Source organism: Polyodon spathula, chromosome 32 (assembly GCF_017654505.1).
Source record: "Polyodon spathula isolate WHYD16114869_AA chromosome 32, ASM1765450v1, whole genome shotgun sequence".
NCBI lineage: Eukaryota > Metazoa > Chordata > Actinopteri > Acipenseriformes > Polyodontidae > Polyodon > Polyodon spathula.
The window spans coordinates 2,785,921-2,801,049 of record NC_054565.1 but is presented as its reverse complement, the minus strand read 5'-3'; the positions used below and the strand labels follow the sequence as shown (position 1 = coordinate 2,801,049).

Here is a 15,129-nt window from a genome sequence, read left to right as displayed (position 1 = left end):
CTTACCTCTTATTATCAATAATATTATTATTAGGTCTTATTATTATTAGCAATAGCCGGTTGTTTGTCTGAAATGCTGTACTTCTGTTTCAAAGACCAAGCTACTGAGTGGAATAAAAGCTCTTGCTACTTCCTGGTACTTAACAGACGTCATGAGGTGTAGTTCTAACTGACTCAGATGGTCCACTGCAAACAGACCTGAGCAGAGCACAGCAAGGGTAGTGTACCTGTTGTATTTGAAATATGTCCTAAATAAACACAAGATTGTCCTCAATTTTGCAATTATGGAGCTATTAAATCATTGTTCTGAGTAGCTTTATTGTAGTTTAATTGTTTTATTTCTCCATAAAAAAAACAACTTACATTTTCGATTTCTACAAAACAGCACGATTGCAAGCTAGGTCTACCAGTTATGTGCTTTTGTTAGGAGACAGGTGAATTGAGTTAAACCGATCTAGCTGGGAGTGTGGGTGCAGACAATCAACACCACTTAGACGTGATAAAGTGTAAATGTAATTATTCAATTAAATAACAAAGAACCTAAACAGAAAGAGACCAGCCCGCTGAAAATTCTCCACCGCTGTCACACCTCTCTCGACAGAGATTTGCAACTCCGAGGTGTGTCAGGGAGTGTGTCTGGTGTTTGAGAATCTAGGGGCGGCGTCTGTGACTCACGAACTTCCCCCGTGGTGTACCCTTCGCTCCAGCTCTCATTCTGGAACCGGTGGATTGGTGCTTGCAATAGTTATAGCAAGCTGTGTGTTTTTATAGGCTGCTGAATGTCTGTAGAAACGGCAAAGGAAAAGGACAGCAGAAGACAATCGACTTCTCAGACCGCTGAAGTTCGCACGGCAGATATTTCTCAACTTGTTGCACACGGTGAGTTCAAATTCTATGTTTATGAAAACATATATATTTTTTATTTGTTTGTTTATTTATTTGCTGTTATGAATTGTAACTTTTGTGTTAGTGCCATTAGTTTAAGTATTACCGGTGCATTATTTCATTTGTGGCTATTGAAAATTGTAATGGTTTTACATCGGGTTTGAAATATAACATTATTTTGCTGTATTAACATATTTCCGTGTTTTACTTGTTTTGATTATAGTTGTGTAAATATTGAATAAGGGCTATGTTTTACATTTTTGATCGCAAAGTAAACCAGTATAGGGTAATCCTTATAGCAACGATGTGTCTGTTCTAGTACTTAATTTGGGGGGGGGGTTACGTAGCTTTATTTTACGTAGATAAAACTTAAGGTAAATTACATTATAGTAAAAAAACAATTATATTTACATTATGGCAGATGAAAACAATCTGTCGATAGCTAATGCCCTGCCTACATAAAAAAAAAAAAAAAAAAAAAAAAAAAAGGATTACTGACCAAACCTTACAAGAGAAAAAATAAATATAACGGAAATATAGAAATATATAGACGACATGAAGACGGTTTATTTAATATGTTGCTGGTATTTTATCACGCTATAGGTGTACATGTTTAAGAACTGCCCTGTAAGAAATACAGTAGGAGGCGCTGTGTTCCTTGCTTCAAACTGAATGTAACTGATGTGGTGATGCGATATGGATCTATGCCCAAAAGGTTTAGTTGAACTCAAGTCAGTACTGCATTGTACTTTCTGATATGAAGGGATGGATATCTACCTCTTTTTTTCTTTTTTTTTTTTTTTTAGCAACTGGCATCTAGTTTCATATATTAAAATAGTATCCATATGAAATACTCAATTAACAAATGTAAGATTTTGTTTATTTAATTTACAAAGTTTTGTTCACTATTTAAAAAAGACTGGTCAATTTTGAGGAGCTCAAGCCTTTTGACTAATAATGAGCACGAAGCTCTTGAGGTTAATGTAGTGAGGAGAGAGCAGGAAGGGGGATATTTCTGTCACAAGCTAGCACGCTGCAAGCTGCACTGCTAATGGAATGTGCTGTTTCCTTTTTTTGAAAGACTGGAATACTCTTCTCTTTAGAATGGTTAACATCCTGTACAGCACAGCATCAGTTAAACGTTAACCCTAGCAGGTTAAGTGAACACAAACATGAGACCCTACTGCTGCACCAGGAAACGAGCGAAGGGAAACCAGCCTCAATGCTGTTCCTAGGGAAAGACAGCACAGTCAGTGCTAGACAAGATTTATGTTGCAGAACATAAAGCAAGCCTGTGGTCTTTAAATACAGATGGCCCACAGCGTGTTTAAAACTGACCGAATGGAACACTAAAATAATCAACTAGTTCAGTGCCCCTAGACAATATTGTTCTGTGCAATTCCCCTCGGTCAGTCTGGTCTGACAGTCGCCCGATGTGTGAATAACGGAAGGTTTATAACTGAATTTTGCATTTTGTTTTATATGACTAATTGCCACTCCTTATTTTCAGTTGATGTTGCACAACTCTACCATAATGTACTGTTGCACAATACACTGGCAACTTGTTTCAGGTGCTTGGTTGGTGACAGTGAAATCTGTCATTGAAAACTGTGAATTTGCACTTGTTTGTATACCCAGGCATTATACGTCTTCTATAATAGTTTTCTATATGTTTAGCACAGTATGCTAACTGATTTCAACCAGCATTTAGGTCAATTGGTGATGCAGTTCTTAGGGTCCTGCTGAAAGATATATTTGCCAGGGGTTCACATACATGTCACCAAGTAGCTTAGCCTAATAGTAAGCTTGGTTCCACAGAATGGTGAAGCCAATGATGTAATTATACAAACTACCTGAGACACACTATTGATTTAGGGGTGTGCTTTTTTTTTCTTCTGGACCTCCCTTTCTTTTTTTAAGACAAAAATATGATTGCAGGATGCAATCTGCATGACCATTCGGGGAAACTGCTTCACTACAGTCCTATCAATGATGTAAAATGCATATGACTGGTTTCACAGACTCTGATTAGCATTGTGAAACTGATATGATGCATGTAATCTTTCAGTAATGCATTAATGCCTTTCTGAGATCAGTAGATAATAAGAAATGCAAGCAATGTGTTTAATTGGCTCTTTGCATGTGAACTGTGTTAATTTTAGGCAGAGCGCTTTATTTGTCTTAACTGGGAAAAGCGCATATTTGTGGTCTGAAACTATTAACAAATTCTATGTTTTTAAAGTAGTGTGTGGCTCTGGTGTAGCCAGGTATGGTTTCTGTGTTAAACAAAGCCTAGTTGCTAAGTGAATCTGTCACTTTAAGTGTGAAGGCAGATTAACCCCACCCCCAGTGGGAGGGTGCAGGGTTAAACCTTTTCTTTTGGCTGTGAGGTCACAGCAGAGGAGTTTAGAAGAGTCTTGTGGGGGTAAGGGCTCCTTGTAAATCTTATTTATCAGTCATGGGTCTTTTAATGTAGACAGGGCTTCACAGACAAAGACTTTATTTAGAGCAGACTAGTCCAGACTGACAAATGATTTTGCGAAGGGGAGTGTGCCTTGCTGGGACTGGGCGTCTGTCAGCACAATAGTTCACTGGGAGGTTTACTCACGCTGTGCTGTACTGTATCAGTGTAGATATCAATGCATAGTCCACTCTGCTTAAAAACCTACAGGGATTGGAGAACAAGAAACACCTTCAATATATAGCACACACTTTTCTGTGTAAGTACATTTCTCCCAATGCCCTGTGAATTTGAAATACTAATGCTATTCCTGTCGTTGCTTTGAAATGTTTGTCAGTTGAGTCTGTTTCAGTTGCAGCTCTATTTTGATAAGAGTAGGTAGTACCTCGCTTGGCTGGTTCTATGTCCAAGTATTAATAAATACTGACTTTTCATGAGTAATGGTGTCATCGTTGATAAGGCTATATCTATGAGAGGAAGTGGTTTCGGAAAGTCATCTTTGAGAAATGTTCGTGGTGGCTCTATAGTGCTAATATGGGCGTTTCTAATTTGTTGTCCCTGCCTGTCCATATGTTACGCCTTTTGGCAGGTAACAAGAAGGCAACAGCTGATTCTTCTCAAAATAGGGACGTCCTGTGGTCATATCAGGTTCCCTTTGTGAGTCAGGTAGGGACTGACTCAAAGGTATGACATAGAGCCGGTGCCTTTGCTTCCCAGGAGTTAAACAAAAGCAGTGTTGACTTGTGTCTGAACCCAATGTGCCCTGTTGTAATTCAAATCATGATGCAAGTCTGCTGAGAAAGCAAGTCATTGAGTGCACTGAAAGACAGTAGATAAATACATGCACCTTGTCTACCTATGAGCTTCTGCACTTGTACTGTACTGTACTGCACTTCATTTGAACCAATCTCTGTGGTCTGTGTAATTACATCATTCACATTAGGTTAACTTTTGTAATGCCTATTTTGAATATGGACCCAACCAATACGATGTATTTTTCGTACATAGATTGGTACATGTTCAATGTGAGTTAAACTAAATTACAATGGAAGTACACCCATGTATATTTACCTCTGTACAGTAAACTATGGTGGAGAATTGTAGGTACCTTTCTCTTTTTAGCACTAGTGGTATCATCACCTGTGCCACTTTTTTCTGTTAAAGGTATTGTAATGTTCAGGTCTTCTAAGTGAAGGTCATTTCTAACTGGAGTGAGTTAGAGATCTGAAGGGCTTCAGGCTGCAGTCTCCTGTGTTGTGTGTCCACACTGCAGTGTTTTTGTTCTTGAGTAAACTGGATTATTTGCGTGTGTGTGTGTGTGGTTTGGAGTGAAGCAGATGACATGCTGGACAACAAGACGAGCCAAGGAGGACCGAACTTCCTTTTCCTGTTTTTGAGGTTTGTTTTCTCTTCGGTTTGGAATTGGGATGAGCAGAAAAGCATGACATTAAAAGTCCCTTTAACTTCCATGGTTGCCATTTTGAGTGGGACTGAAAGGAGAACAAAATGGTAAGGATAAGCTGCCGTTGATTGGGCTTTTTCATCTCCAGTCATTTCGTACACATTTCCAGACTTGATTACATCAAAATCAACGTAGAGAAAAAAAATACTGTCACGTGTGTTGTATGTTTTAGTCAGATTTCTATTTTTGTTCTTGCAATCCTAAAAGCAGCAAGCACATTTTTCCTCATGCATGTTCTCCCAGTCTTTTAAACCGTGTGACCCGAAGTGGCACTTCGTCAAAACTGCGTTGTGGACTTGATTGTATCAAATTACTTCAAGGCTTTATTTGTGCAACTGCTAAACTTTTTTTTCATTTCGCTGAATTGAGAAGTCGGTTGAACACCAGTGCTTTTTTAATTAAACGGTTACCATGTATACTGTGGAAATACTTGGCTTTTATTAACCCACAGAGTGTCTACATTACCCACAAGTTTGTTATTGCAGTGTTTTAATTTTAAACTAGTGAGGCAGAGTCACGCTGGGTGACAACAGGAGCCAAGGATCAGGGGTCAGTTTTATTTTGTTTTGTGCGTTTCTGTGCTTATCAGGGTTTTTTAGTCTGAGAAGTTAATTAACAGGTTATTTTTGCTATACCCCAAAGTAGTCTTCTGTATCTTTTTTAAAATGCTTTACAGAGATACATTTTGGAATAATATGAACTTACTGATTTCAATATTTTTGTTTAGTTCTGATATATTTATGCACTATTACTGATATATATATATATATAATATATATATATATATATATATATATATATATATATAGATATATATATATACTAAATGTTGTCAGTGATTTAATCGTGTTTCTGATAGTCACCTAAAATTAAAAAGAATCGGCAATGCTACTATTGTTTTGTTCCTCCTTATTTCTGTGGACAACTGATTCATAAGAGATACTGGGTGGGGTGTTAAGAACTGGGTCATTAAACTGGGCATCAGAAAATTACCTTTAAAACCAGTAGTATGGCTTTATTTTAAAAAACCAACAAGCCAAAAGCACACAGAGGAAAATGTGTTTGGGCCAGAGCTTCTAAATAGGGAGAATGTCTGTCTAAGAGACAATCATTATTATTGTGACGATTTTTAGACAATATTCGATAACTGAAAAGCATGCTAAGACATGACCTGTTTTGTTTGACTCACGTATTGGTCCACCAGTTTATTTATTATTACATTTATTTTTTATTTTTTAAAGAGCAAGATGTTTGATCAGCTTTGCTTCTGCTTTGCTATGTAGATGCTGGTAGATTATGTTTTTGCTTGATTTATACTGAAAATAGGCCCACGGGCATCATTTCTCTCCTAATAGCATTTTGGCATCACATCATTTTAATACTTATGACTGGGAATAATTATGTATACCCAAACAAGTTTAAAGTTATCAGGAGACGGTTCCAACTTCAGGTTTAGAACCAGTGTGAGATACAATCATCTGTCTGTAGTTTTATTTCAATCTGCAAGCTGATTAATGGAGAAAAACAGCCTTTTTTTTTCCTACACTGCCCACCAACCAAAAATGGTTTAAAATCCATTTTCTCTTTTATTAGGACTAAAAGTATTACCACTGGTCCCACTTTCCTTCTGTTAAATGTAGGTTATTGATTTGTGTTTTATTGTATTTAATTTGGAATAGGCTTACATTTCAAACACAATGCAGTAGAACAAATATCAGCTGTAGTGGTATCCAAGTCACGTCACATAGCCCAGGTCCACTACAGCGGACCAACTGTAAAAAGTTTGTGCTAATTCCAATACAAAATAGATTTAAAGCCTCGGTGGTCACTCCTTTTTATGGGGTAGCTGTAATGGGAACCCTATTCTTTGGAATAGGGCCATAGTGCTCAAGCTTTGTGCTATGGTCCTGTTTGGGAATGGTAACCTTATCCTACAGCAGTGGACACCACATCATGGAGGTTTTGATGAATAGATCCGATGGAAACTCTGCCAGTTGTAAAACCTGTAATTTAGAAGCAAAAGAAAAACAAGAGTTGCCTGAGAGTCTCTGAAAGGGTCCTGGTTAATGTATAACTCCGGAGCTATCTAAATTGCTTGTGGTTTTATCTTTATCGGACCAATGCGTTGCTGTTTTAAGTTGAAGGAGGAATCGTTTTTGTTTCCACGTTCAAGCCAACAATAACGGAAAAGCACTGTGAAACCTCTCGGATACTTTATTTTATTTTATCTGCTAGAATGTGAGACGGATGTCGCATTATATGTTTGTATTCTGTAAGACTGGTAGGCTGGATTTTCAGAATCAGATATAAACCGACCGTCGGGGCCAGCGTTTGGGTGTTTCATTGGAAGTTTCAAGCGAAGATGATATTTAGAAGTCAGTCCAGGACAATGGGATAGGAATACTTTTTTTTTTCCCTAAAATGTCCCTGCCAGGATGTTTTTAAAGGTTTTTACAATAACAGGGCATCCATTTGGATTGCATAAACTAATTTTTTTCTGGTGATCTCTGGATAACTATGAATAGGTGGTTGATGCAATCCAGGTTGATAACCCAGTGCTGTAAAATGCTCTAAAAAAGAATCCAGCAGTGTCTTATTCACTGGCAAGGTATATGTTGGTCCAGTTGTGCAAATTTGCTAATTTTAGGGTCTTCAATTTTTTTATGTGAGAGCTATCTCTAAACGATATCATATTTTAATATGAAATCCCATCTCTTAATACTAAACAACATACTGAAGATTAAAGATACGATTCTATAAACATGGAAAAAATAGGAATGTGGCAGTAGCAAGTCCATTTCTGCAAGCATACCCTTTGGTAGTTCCATTAAAGGTGAAATGGTTTCCATAGTACATATTTATGACCGTCCTTTGTAGGTGGGATTCCTATCTCTATAGACCCTTTTCCTTGATCAGATATGCCATCAGCAGAGATGGATACAGTGTGCATCAAGAGAACAGCACCACATCTTGGCTTGAAATGCAAGCAGTAATCCTTGCTAATTGAACATTCACTTGACAGATTAGTGCCCTTTTATTCCAAACGGAAGATTTGCAAGGTTTGCTGGTTCTTTTCTGGGGTTCGAAGCCAAAAACAGTATCCTGAAGCTTATTGTTACTTCCCAGCAGTTAATTAGTCTGAACATCTGTAAAGAATGAATGGGATTACAATGACATCACATTTAATAAGAACCCGGTGTGGGGAGAAAAATAACAAACTCCTCGGTCCTGGTTAAATATGGATGGAAATATGGAGTTTGGTTTTGATCATGGTTAGCGTAGCTGGTCGTTTTGGCATGTGTACCCTTTTAAACCTGTGACCGGAGATGGTTAGAGACAGCTCGGTGCCCTGGGTGCACCCTAAAGCAATGGAGCTGTAATCTAAAAGCAGTACGAAAGTTACAGCGCATGATGCATTAGTTGAGCAATGAAGTATGTGGCTTCTTAGGAAACTATTCCCTTGTCTTCAAAGGGTTTGCTAACCAGCAGGCTTAAACAAGCAGTAACTGCTTCTAAGACAGGTAAGAATTAGTATAAAACTTGTAAAGAAGTTATACTTGAACTGCAGCTTTAACTTCAGTCTTGGGCTTGCTTCTATATAGTGGTCAATAGTTTTTAAAGGTACTGTTTAAAAAAAATATAAATAATAAATTCATTGGCAGGTCTGTCATGATATTCTGCAAACGTATACAACTGGTCTGAAAGACTTCTCATTAACACTAATCTTGAACTACCAAATGTTTCCTTAGGTAAGACACACTTCTCATTGGTAATGTCAGACATTCCCAATTTCTGTTGGTTCTCAATTAGAAAGCTGGACCAGCCTGGTAAGATTATGTTCAGCACAAAGAATTGTAGGTTAGGTTTAGGGTTAGGGTTGCATTCCTAATGTATAATTGTTTTATTCTCTGTAAAATTTAATATTGAACTGTGTGTTTTGTGCGTGATCTAATAGAAGATATTTTTTATGAAAGCATATACATATGGGAGCTGTGGTTTTGTTTTGTTTTTTCCTGCTATTATTTCTAGAAGTACTGTACTTTGACTTTCTTAAACATCATTATGGAGATGTAGCAGAGTTGTGCCCATTAGGACTGTTTGTGTAACTGGTGAATTTGGGGGCTGTCTGTACTGCAATCCATTTTGGAAGATCAAGACCAGGCTAAGAATCTCAAAAATATGGCCAAAGCAAGACAGATTATCATTAATGAAATTGGGAATGCTGTCATCTGTGACAGTTTTAGTAAATATGTATCTTGTTGTGGAAGACCTAGAACCAGTGTGTCATTACTGAGTTGACCTGTATAAGTCTAGATTCATTTTTCATTGACGTTTGACCCTTTTGTCCTGTTAATCCACCTAATCTCTCGTAATGAACTTTTTCTTCCTTTTCTTTGGCGCTTGCCGCAGCTTCATCACTGACTGTAAACCCCATGGAGCAGGATTAAGAAAGCTATTCATATCTGTCATTCTGCTTGTGTAAACTCTCCAGCCGTTTGAGCCTGTCAGGCAGGGAACAGATTTTATTTTCCTAGAAACAGTGTGCTGCGTTTGCACATTTCTTTGAGGGCATTAATAACTGGGTTGTGTTTTCATAAAAAGAAAATACATTGTGGTTTCTGGACCAATACATTTATTTTTTTTTTTATCCACCACTGCTGGATATGGGAATGTAGTGGAGCTGTTTTGTATATGTTTTGCTTTGAGAATAGGCAGATTGTAATGGCATTTGGTCTGGACAAAGCATGCATTTTTGGTGCTCTGCTTATTAATAATAATAACAATAATAATAATAATATTGCACAGTTGTGATGACCCAGGATTGCCGTGAAATAACAAATAAAAATGTTTCCATTAGAAGTACTGGACTTGGGCCAATTCTACTAAGTTCTCAAGTTCTCCCAAATCAATTTTTGTAATAGTTATCAGATATCCAAGAACCTTATTAACCTCTATAACTCGTTTAAACATTTCTGTGTAGGCTTTCCCAGTAGTTCAGATGATTAGACCAGGGTTGAGAAAGGGCCTTTTATGGTAATGGCCATTGGGGGTGGATATGCTAATTTTGTTGTTGTTGTTTTAATGTTTGTTATCAAGGCAATTCTTCTGTCACACCCCAGTGCCACCTAATGAGTGGAGCTGCCTTGATGGTTATCTTTACAGAGGAGGTGAAACAGATGTGTCTGTGGAAGTTAACATTTTAATTATTACCCCCTCCATAGAAACTGGGGGAGGGTAGGGGGTGTGGAGTCGGATACTGTCATTGGTGGCTGTGTTATTTTTAAATCCTTAACCTTTCAGACGTTTCAAGACCAGTAATTAATCAAGACAATCAGCATATAGCCTGTGTAGCATTGCAATTCGCCCCTAAATCCAATTACACCTTCATTTTATAGTAAGCACAGTTTTTAAATAGTCTTCATTAGCCAGTATAATCTTGTTTACTTTCAGGTATTGAGTGTATTGTTAATTATGGAGACAGCTGGTATCCTTTGCTAGAATCCTAACAAAACATTTTATTTGAACATATTTTTTGTTCCTAATCATTTAGTGGTTTCAGACCGTGTTTATCCAGAACACTCCGTCATAAGGTATATAGAAGTGTTCACGCAAAGGCTTCCCTCTTGAAACGTTACCTCTAATAAAGAGCGTTTGGAATGGAATACAAACATTGGTGCGGTTAGCACAGTCAATGTGTCCCGCAGATTATAATGCAGGCTGATTGAACAGCGTGAATGATATTTTATTGTGAAACTGTGTGATGCTGCTCCTTGAGGCTACACTGGTTACCTGAGACACCAGTGGGGAATTCAAGTGCTGCACTTGGTATAATGGAAGTTTAAATGGCAGAAGGTATTTTGTGGTTACCCGAAAGAATAATTGAATCCATATGTGCTAGTTATTCAAATCCTGAAGTGTTTTAGCAGTGACAAAGGGGGATACCATTTTCACTACCTTGGCGGCAATTTACTTAATTACATGAGCCCGGCAATAGCATTAGTGCTCACGTCAATAAGTAGACCTCATACGAAGATGACAGCAGTGGAAATTGCTGTACATTCAACTTGGAGTTCTTCAATGTTTTTAAGAGGGATGTCATTTTTCTCCTTGCTTTTGATAGACTCCTTGAGCCCCAGAAGACTGCACATTGACACTGTTGTGTCTGCTTTTTTGGGTTGGATAAGCTCAGAAATTGTTGCTATGTAGATTCTGCTTGGACAGTACATCTCGCCCCCTGATACACATGTGGCGAGTGCTAATTTAAACTACATAACATTAGAATTACCTTGCAGCTACTCTTTGAACACCAGCACTGTCCCAGTCTCTTAAGCTCCAAATGGTTCCCATCTGTGTCTCCAGAACCAGTTCAAAGGCTCAGCTTGGCTGAGTGCAGAACTGCGCTGGTGACACAAGAGGCATTACCTCACTCTTCAAAAATGCTTTGTTACAGAGAAAATAGAAACTGTTTGAGGTTTATGGTGTGAGCAAAATCGGAGCCGTCTGTGTAAACCACCACCAGTTACTCCACTGCAGGCAAATGTTTGTGGCAGCCTGGAGGACTCTGGCCACAGCTCTGCGGGCAGTCCCTTGGACCAGAACCGCAGGCAGGAATCCCACACACATGAAACTCTATCTCTTAACTTGAATCCCCTGTAATAAAAGGGTTCTATGAAGCATTACTTGTATTTGAGCTATTCTTTAAATTTGTACAGTAAATGCATGAATAAAGAAATTGCTCCATAAGTCATAGCGGTCCTGTAGTTATCATATAGCAAACGTGCATTTGAACTAATATTGGGTTAAAGAAAGTTTTACATTTTTTTTTTCTTTCAGGTTAGTGTCGTTTTCATTTTTTTTTTTTTTTTTTTAACATACCTGCAACAAAAGTATGTTTGTTTGTTTTGAATATTTGAGTGTGAGCTTGAATACATTGGCAAGAACAGTACAGTGAATGTATGATGCATAGAGGAGTTTTAAACAAACTACCTGTATTGATTGTTACAAAAGGGCATCAGTTATACTAGTGGCATCTTCTGTAAAGACAGGATGCCTGCAGTCTACCTTTTATGGGGTAATGAAGTGGTTAACCAGGCTCTGTGCTGCCTGTCTGGGGGAAGGTAGCACTAGCTACAGCACCTGTTGTAGCCCTGATGTGAGTCATTGCAGCCAGCCAGATAAAACCATGCTTGACTGGAAGAACATTTATTCAAATCTGCCATCTCATTGTCTTGGGTAACTGCTGTAAATTAAGTGTCTAGGTTTTTTTTTTTTTTTTTTTTTTTTTTTTGTGTGCAGATAGAGATTAATGTTCTAACTACAAAGTTTTAAACCATTCCAGGTGATACAAAATGGAGTTTATAAGTAGCGATTGCTATTTTTATGAAGTGAAAACTACTTTTTTAAAAAAATAAATATAAAGTTCAGTCAATGCAGCTTGTTTTTTAAATTTGATGAGGTTTTGATCCAATGTAGGGGTATATGTTTGATACAAAAGACCAGACTTCAGGCCTTGGGTCTTCTGAAAATAAATGTCTGGCTACAGACAAAGAACAATGTAAAATATTTTATGAATAAGAAAACAAAAGCTGTGAAACAAGTTTGACCCCTGTGGGTATTTATATCTTTCATACCCTCAGCGACTGTCGTGAAACGAAAGTCTCGTCTGTTGCTCAACATTTAACATTGTTGCTCAACATTTAATGGATTGTATAAATGCTGTTTGGTTTTTTTTTTTTTTTTAAATGGGAAGTTTCATTTGATTCGTGATTTTATGGATGTCTTTTTTAAGTTTAACCCTTCCTCGACTGGCTGTGCTTTTAAACGTTGCGCTTTGCCCCAAGAAGCATTATTCTAGTCCTCAGTTGACCCACCTCCAGAATCTGGGCTTGCCCGGGTAAACCCCAGGGATCACTTATTTGCACTCCAGACAAAACTGTCTTCAATCGTGTATCATTTCAACACCACCAGCATTTTCCATTGCATCACTTCTTTAGTTTGGATTTTTATTTGACTCTACACGTGTGCCAGCCCTGGCCCTGCTAATCAAATAAACATGAGTTATTACCATTGGAAAAGGCAAATACTGCCAAGAGCATGTTGCTCACTTTCCTTGCTGAGGGGAGTAGATGTCCAAATAGGACCTTGTAACTCCTGTATCTGTGTATTATTATATAGACTGAGGAAGTACCTCGGGTTCGTTCAGCCAGCTGCTGAGATATCAGAACTGCTTCCTGCCCGCAGCCAAGGACATGAAAAGTATCGTCTGTTTCTTTTGCTTTGGCAGTCCTTGAATAAATAGTAGCCACACGATCTACACTCAAATACATTTTCTATGAGATTGATAGCTTGGGTCATTTGATTAATTTTAATTTCTAAGTTATGTATGAGAAATTGCAGAGTAATTCCAGTGCAGTTGGCATCCCTTCACAGTTGTGTCACCCAAACTTAACGAGGTCTCTAGTGCAATAAGGGACACCCTACAACAAGGCATAACTAGAAGTCAGTGACTTCTTTATATTAATGAGCGACAGTGTGGAAGCAGATGTTGGCTTGTATTCCCCCACATCCATAACCCCTTACACAAGACCACTGGCAGGATGAAATCTGTCATCTCGTAGGCTTGCATTACACGGAGTCCAGAAATGTTCCATAGTTCCAAAGCTGCTTCATCTCTCTGGAATGTGTTTTTTTTTTTTCCAGGAAAAGGACCTTCACATTTAACATACAGGGCGCTGTTTATGTATTTATTTTAAAGGCGAAGTTTTTAAACTAGTGGTAACCAAGGCTTTTAGACTATTGTGTTGAGCACTACAGCACAAGGTTTGGGAGTTCTACCTTAAGACCAAGTTTAGGTAAATAGACACTGTCTTCCAGCAGGTAACTAGCGCTAATGCTCAGTTAAGGGCTTCGTTAAGTTTACGAAGTCGATGGTCCTAGCTGTTTCTGACATTATCCATGCAGAGTCCCTGGTGCTGCTCGCACTAGTTCCTACACAAGCCTTCTATTGTCCTGTAATGGCCCCAAGCAGCTTGTTTGTGTCCTTGAATCCTTTTCAGCAGGACAGCATCTCAGCAGGCAGAGGAAGTCAGAAGTTCCTTTTTAACAGCGGGAGGAGGTGGTGGTTAAAACTGAGGTCAGCAAAAAGACATCCTCTGCTTTAAAGGACAGGAAAGTGCACAGTGTGTGTGTAGACCTGGGTCTGTCAGATATCTCTAACAGCTCACAAGTCAAATACGCAAGAGTCATAAACATGCAGGTTGCAGCATGGCGACACAATTCTAGAAAAGTTGTTTTATCCATTCTTTATGGTGTAAGTTAAAGCCACGCTAGATTTCTGAATTTAACACCTGCAGCTCAAGGAATATCTGTTTAACAATGTGTGCATGTCTTATTGTACCTACTGGATCACGCCAAGTCAGCAATTATCATGCAAGAATTACAAGTTGATTTTGCAGTGGTTATGCAGAAATTTAAAATGACAGCAAACAGGTTTGCTATAGTAGACACCCGGCCTTCGTGTTGTTCATTTTAAATTGGCAAATCACATCTGGTGTGCAGTCAACTAAGAGAAATTTTACAAATGATGGATGAAAAAACCATAACCCTGGAGTCTGGACAGTATTCTTATTCAATGAAGTATATTTTAGTAAAGAACACCCTAACAGGCACAGAAGTTTTCTCTGTTCTTTAATTAGCCACCCCTGAGCTCAGTTAGACACAGTAGAGGTCACACCCTCTGGAATGGGCTAATCTACAGTGCAGTGGGAATACAGTGACCCTTGCCTTGTGGGAAGAATTGGAATTCAAACTGTGTGCGATTTACAGGTTGCCAAGGAAAAACAACACTGGATACGAGTTTTAAAAAATAAGTGTTCATTCCAGCCATTTCCTATTTGGCTCTTTGGATATTTTTTTCTCTTTTACATCATGCAAATCAGCTTTTGCCAAGGACACAAAGAGCCTGATTTTTCTAATAAGCGTCATATGTTGTAAATTAACAAATCCCTCATTTTATGTATCCAATTCTAAACTTGTGCTGTTACATTAAAACTCTGAATTCCCTTTTGTTTTACGGAGTGGAGATACAGTAAAGGGTAGCTGGTTCTAGCCCTTCTGTTTGGATCACTTCCTTGTGGTTTCGCTTAGAGCTCTGAAATATCCCAATTCTCTTAACTAAACTCGTTTTCTATGATTTGGGGGGGGGGGGCAAAATATGTAGGTGATATAGGAGTTGGGAATTCAATATGAGTCTTAAACTGTGTTCTGCTTCAGAACAAAGGACTAAAATAGACAAATGATCGTACTTTTTTTCTCTGAAGTCA

At 38.3% G+C, this 15,129-nt stretch overlaps 1 protein-coding gene across 3 annotated transcripts in view; it reads left to right on the top strand.

Moving 5' to 3' along the window:
• The first annotated feature begins 700 nt into the window (after positions 1–700).
• Positions 701–15,129, top strand: part of fhl3a (four and a half LIM domains 3a) — a 30,338-nt gene continuing 15,909 nt past the window's right edge. Inside the window, exon 1 of one of the 3 annotated variants that reach the window (XM_041234006.1) lies at positions 701–878. In XM_041234006.1, the coding sequence (XP_041089940.1) occupies positions 779–878 (100 nt within the window). In that variant the 5' untranslated portion in view covers positions 701–778. Of the gene's footprint in view, positions 879–3,347; positions 3,605–4,787; positions 4,855–15,129 lie in introns of those variants that run through there. The other 2 variants (XM_041234007.1, XM_041234008.1) reach the window with 2 other exon arrangements.